The sequence below is a fragment of the Schistocerca americana genome, chromosome 2, assembly GCF_021461395.2.
Source record: "Schistocerca americana isolate TAMUIC-IGC-003095 chromosome 2, iqSchAmer2.1, whole genome shotgun sequence".
Lineage (NCBI taxonomy): Eukaryota > Metazoa > Arthropoda > Insecta > Orthoptera > Acrididae > Schistocerca > Schistocerca americana.
The window spans coordinates 833,644,694-833,650,693 of record NC_060120.1 but is presented as its reverse complement, the minus strand read 5'-3'; the positions used below and the strand labels follow the sequence as shown (position 1 = coordinate 833,650,693).

The 6,000-nt window shown below is 36.7% G+C and overlaps 1 protein-coding gene across 1 annotated transcript in view; it reads right to left on the bottom strand.

The window, feature by feature from the left end:
• Positions 1 to 1,263: 1,263 nt before the first annotated feature.
• The window catches only part of LOC124594467 (laccase-4-like), a 182,963-nt gene continuing 178,226 nt past the window's right edge, over positions 1,264 to 6,000 (bottom strand). The window contains exons 10-13 of the mRNA XM_047132841.1: positions 1,988 to 2,217; positions 1,674 to 1,746; positions 1,470 to 1,570; positions 1,264 to 1,272 (exon numbers count right to left, since the gene is read on the bottom strand). Of these exons, the coding sequence (XP_046988797.1) occupies positions 1,264 to 1,272; positions 1,470 to 1,570; positions 1,674 to 1,746; positions 1,988 to 2,217 (413 nt within the window). The remainder of the gene's footprint in view (positions 1,273 to 1,469; positions 1,571 to 1,673; positions 1,747 to 1,987; positions 2,218 to 6,000) is intronic.

Sequence of the window (6,000 nt, the reverse complement as noted above, 5' to 3'; positions counted from 1 at the left end):
TCACCCATCCACTAGACAGATAAGATGAGCTCTGCTTTTGAAGTAATGAAGCAAAGCCTAGCAAATGCTGCACACCTGGCATACCATGCACAGGACACACACACAGCATTTTAATAGCTGGTGACAGTCAGACAGCTATTGATGCAGTGTTGCAGCAGCAAGTGAAATGCATTTGGCAACATTTTGCTTCTTCTTTCATAAGCTCTCCACATCTCAACAGAAATGGTATGCATGTGATCATGAACTTCTGACTGTGTATGAAGCAGTCAGGTGCTTTCGACCACAGTCGAGGGCTAGAGAATTTATGATATTTACCAATCACAAGCTGCTTATCTATGCCTTCAGGAAAAATAACAACAGATGTTGGCTGCAGTAATACAATCATCTGGAATCTATTTTTCAATTCAGCACTGAAATATGCTACATTTCTGATATAAACAACATGGTCACCAACTATCTATTGCGAGTTAAAAGTGTGACAGATTTTATTGAGTCTGTTCAACTTGCAAAGGCACAGGAATCTGACGTGGTACTCTAGAACCTATTGCCTGATGTATAATCCAAACTTCAATTGCAGCTTGTTGATACTCCTGGTTCTGAAGTCTAACTACATTGTGCTGTTTCCAGTGGAAGGTCTTCCCATTTCTGTCACCTGCTTTCCACAGAAATGCTTTCTACAGCCACCAGAGCCTTTGCCAACCTGGCAGTACATCACTGACCTGCCTGTTGCCAAGTTCATTTTCAGGCAAGCTATTTGGATGATGCTCTGCTTCCCCCCTATGGAGCTAATGCAGAAAATATGATAATCACATACTGTTTTTGACAGATGTCAATGAGATCACAAGCCAATCATTAGAAGCATTGTTGATTTTGTTTTAGCAGTTGCTTTGTTAAGCATTGCTCCATGAAAGTAGACTGTGAGAACTTCTTTGATTCTTAGAGACACATTGTGCTTAGTGTTAATTTGTCGCAATTTATATGTCACAAAGTCTTGTTTATTTTCAACATGTACGTGTTAATGATGTTTGTTATTCAGATTAAAATAAGTGTCAATAATTTGTGTGCTATCATGGCTGTTGTACCCCAAACACATGGATAAATAGTTCAAATGGATACTGCAATAGCTGCTCCAACAGCACTTTCAAAGTTAATAATCATGGCTATTTATTGAAGCAACCATTCTATGAACTAAGAAAATTCCATGATATCAGCAACAACTGACATTTGTTTTTAAGGATATTTTTGCATTAAAGTAGCATTTTTTTAAGAATCCTATTGTAAAAAAAACATAGATTGTTTAATGTTGAAGTCTATTCCACAGTACATGGTTAATAGCAAATCAAATTCAACTTGAACATAGTGCTTACTTTTAATGCATAGGGGCCTGAAACACTCATATGTATTATCTGTACATTATGTGTGTGTGTGTCTGTCAGGGGGAGGGGGGGGGGGGGGCAACAATGACTAACTACATTCATCAAGAAGATCCAAGACAACGTGTATTCATCAGCAATAGGCTCCAAAGCAATTTTAGTTGTCAATTTCCCCATCAATTCAGTGTTACTATTTCCTGATATTTCAGTTCATGTTCAAGGTAGTTTAATAAAATATTGATATTGTTATATTGTTCAAAACTTTAATCATTTACTTACATAATCATTGCAAACAAGTACCATCTATTTTCCACTCAACCAACAATCCCTTCAAACTCCAACAATTTTTTGCAGAGCAGCATGACATCAATTCCTAAAAATGTTTCATTCAGTGAACATATTTTTATCCTAAGTTAGTAACATAGTGGAGCACCTTAAATTTCTCAGAGCTTATAATAATCTTTGTTACATTTAAAAATCACTCTGCAAGAACCTTTAAATTTATTATATAAAAATTTCCAAAACTATTAAACCATAACAGAACAAAGTTGCTTGAAATTAGTTATTTTGAGAATAAAATAATTTTAATTCAATAAATACAGAACATATCACACCATGCCTATGTAATACACTTCCAGGAGGGACAAACAAAACAACAGTGCCACTAAACTTCCACAAGATCTTGCTGATCCAGCAACTTCTTCATGGTAAGTCCACTTCCAGTTTCCACACTGCGGAAAATCGGATGGAATTGATACCATCTCATCATGTCTACCAACTTTCAGTACTACACCCATACCAAGTTCTGCATGGTTTGATATATGACAGTGAAAGAACCAGTATCCTAAAAACAAAAATAAAGGAAAATCAAATTTTGGTTCTGCAACATCTGAAGATCCAGGAATCATGCAAGTTGTGAAGTTCACCTCTCATTCTGCATGACAGTATACTAAATATTAGTCACAAGGTGTTTCTCTGGCTCATAGCAAGCACTCACTTGTTGTGTTTTAGTGTCAACACACTATTTGACACAACACATTGTGACTAGTATTATACAGGGTGATTCACGATGATATGCAATTATTTTAATATGTTATTCTACAAGTAAAGGTAAAGAAAAAGTTCATATAAACATAGGTTTGCAAATGTGTAGTTATGGAGTTATGGTTAATAAAATATTTTGCCTGAAATTTAGCAACTTTGCTTATATGAAGCCATCGCAAAACTGTACAAGGTTAAAGTAAACCATGATTTCCATTTGTTTTATTGTTATTGATCTGGTGAATCTAATAAAACATGATGTATCTCAGGTGATTGCAGCTGTGGTCCAAACTGTTGTCTTCACCCTGTACTATTGTTGAACGATATTCTTTACTAATAGTCTTCCTCAAAGAATGCAGCTGGCATCCCTAAGTCCTACACTTGGTTTGAAGATGCCAATTCCCAGATAATCATATCCCAAAGAGTTCTTTACCAGTTCTCGTCTTCCCTTCTCATGAATAACTGACTTAATGTGTAACAATATTATGAAAAGGATAGTTGCTACTCACCATACAGCAGAGATGCTGAGTCACAGATAGGCACAATTGAAAGACTGTCAGACCCCACACACACACAGATGCATCACACACACACATGACCACAGTCTCTGACAGCTGGAGCCATCTGTCTTGTTTGTTGTTGTGTTTTCATCATTGTATGTGTGTGTGTGTGTGTGTGTGTGTGTGTGTGTGTGTGTGTGAGAGAGAGAGAGAGAGAGAGAGAGAGAGAGAGAGAGAGAGAAAGAGAGATGTACACTTTCCGACAGTGTTGTGTCTCTCTGGGGTGGGGTGAATTTCTAAGGGACGAAACTGCTGAGGTCATCGGTCCCTAGACTTACACACTACTTAAACTAACTTATGCTAAGAACAACACATACACCCATGCCCAAGGGAGGACTCAAACCTCTGGCAGGAGGGGCCGGCCTCTCTGGCACTCCATATCTCCATTACATGGTGAGTAGCTATTATCCTTTTCATAATACTGTTACATTCCACCTAGGATTTTCCATTGTTTATCTTAGTGTGTACTTATGTACCTTTATAGTCTGTATTGTCAAACTGTCCTACCACGCTACTAGTAATTGCATAAAAATACTAATATTTTCACATAGTGACAATCAGTGCTTAGATTTTGATGGACTAGGCTGTTTTTTTCTTTGTAACACATGTTATCTTCTAGGTAGAGCTATGCTAACATTGTTGTAGACACAGATGCACTAAATTTCAACTTCTGTAACTATGAAACTGTAAATAGCAGCAAAGTATTGAAGTAGATAATCAGATCAGCACTAAGACAATAATAAGTCCTTTTTACAATCAACAACATGACATTCTCATCACATCTACTCCCCTGTGTCATCATAATCATAAGCTGCATAAATTCACTGGCCCTGGTTCCCATGTATAATATTCCTATCATGTTTACCTACTGCATTTTCCTCCATTATCCCTATTTCATACACCTGCTGCCTCCCTTTGAGCCATCAGCCACCTTCTTTCCTGCCACCTGCCTCCTTTCTCCCCTTGCTCACTCCACCTGACACAACTCCTCTCCTCACACCCACCTAACTGTGTCGAACTGCAAGCTCTGCACAGTGTATTCAACTGCCAGACTGCAGTTCCACAATTGTGGATTCATCCGGCACAATGTAGCTGTACAGGTGTGTATATGTATGTATGTATGTATGTATGTGTGAGTGTGGGTGGCGGGGGGGGGGGGGGTGGGGGGTGGGGGGGGGGGGGGGAAGAGGTTGTCAATGACTCAATGATTCTTCCATGCAGTAAGTTGTTACCTTTATTCTTAATTATTTATATTCTGCTGAAACTTTCCATACCATAAACATAAACTAAAATTTTGCATATACATTAGCACCACAAAATATAATAAAATGCAATGTGAGATTTTAATTGTCAGATTTTCTTATACTAACTGTATCTAATAAGACATATTTGTATTTATCAATCCTTCCTCCTAAATTTGTCTGCTGGTTACTGCATATTAGCCTCCATTATGGATTCTTACTGTTATTTTTTATTAGATTGTGACTGTTTTCTATCCTTGTTGCTGTCTTGGGTTCCAAATGCAGTTTTTTGTTTACTGTTTATATTGTGTTATTTACTGTTCTAAAGTGTTCCTTGGCTCAATCAATGCAAATCAGAAACAGGTTACTACAGAGTTTTAAAAAATCCATTGGAAACAGTTTCTACAAAATTAATGCTACAACATCCTGTGTTCACATATGCTCTAGTGCACACAGTATTGAAAGAGCTGTTTAATGTAATATGAATCAACACTTATTATCTGAGACATTACTTTGCTTCTTGTGTGTATAGCTGATGCCAATTTCTTTTATTAGCACTATGATTATATGGCTGAAAACTGTAACCTCGAGGACTTATCTGCATAATTTCTGTAGACTGCAGATGATATTCTTACTAATGTTAAACAACTGTAAATATACCTTTTCGTCAATCAGTTTTGTATATTGGCTCTTCATTCTGATTTAAAATGTCTTCTGCTGTTTTGTGCAAAAATACTAAAGCAATGTTTACTTATAACTCTTGTCATGCCCTAGATGTATTTCTCTTTGGTAGTATTTAAGTGTGGTTATTTTACTGCTGTGTCTTTCTTACACATTTGTACCAAAAGAGTTCTATTAGACTCACATGAAATCACTGAGATACTAAACAGACTGTTCTCTGGTCACTACAGATACTTTTGGCAAAAAGAGGTACAAGTGACCTCTAATGGGAGGTATTCAGATACAGACCATATTGAATGTGATGCAACTGAATGAGAAGTGGGACCCGCACATCTGTCATATTGAATGTGATGCAACTGAATGAGAAGTGGGACCCGCACATCTGTCATATCATGTATGATAACCCCATCTTCTGTCTTGGCTATTATTCATATTCTGTGTTTTATACATTCAACAGACTTTTTTCCCCATGATTGTCACATGAGAAAATACAGTTGTGGAGAATTTTTTCCTTTTCTTTCTTAAATGTGTCCCTTAATTTATATTTTTCCTGTTTCCTGCCTTTCTTCTGATGTGAGAGATTTTAAAAAATTCTTGAATCTGACATTTACCTTAGTTTCTTAAATATGTTTGCCTGCCAGCCCTTTATAATTGTTCCTATTGTGGTGGTTTATCAGTAGACGCTCTTCCAATGTTCCAATTATCCAACATTATTTTTTGTACAAGTTACACAGAAATGTCTCGTGGTATGCAGCATACTTAGTTGTCAAACTGAAAACAGTAACCTTGTTGACAGAATATTCATAAATAAGCACCAAATGATGGGGAATTTGATGGAACCCCAGGTTTCTAATGATAAAGACAGAGCTATTGGTAATGTCAATGATAAATTTGTGGGAGAAACCCAACAGTGTTATAATGAACATTTACTGAAGGAAGATTGTGTCACCCATAAACCTGCATACCATAGTAAAGAACAAATAAAGAACAGATAGACTTTTGAAGCTAAGGAATTAATCTTGCAGACAGATTACTGAATATTTATTTCAGTCCATCATTAGTCTGCAAGCATTATATCAAATCTTTGTTGTCAAAATTCTAGCA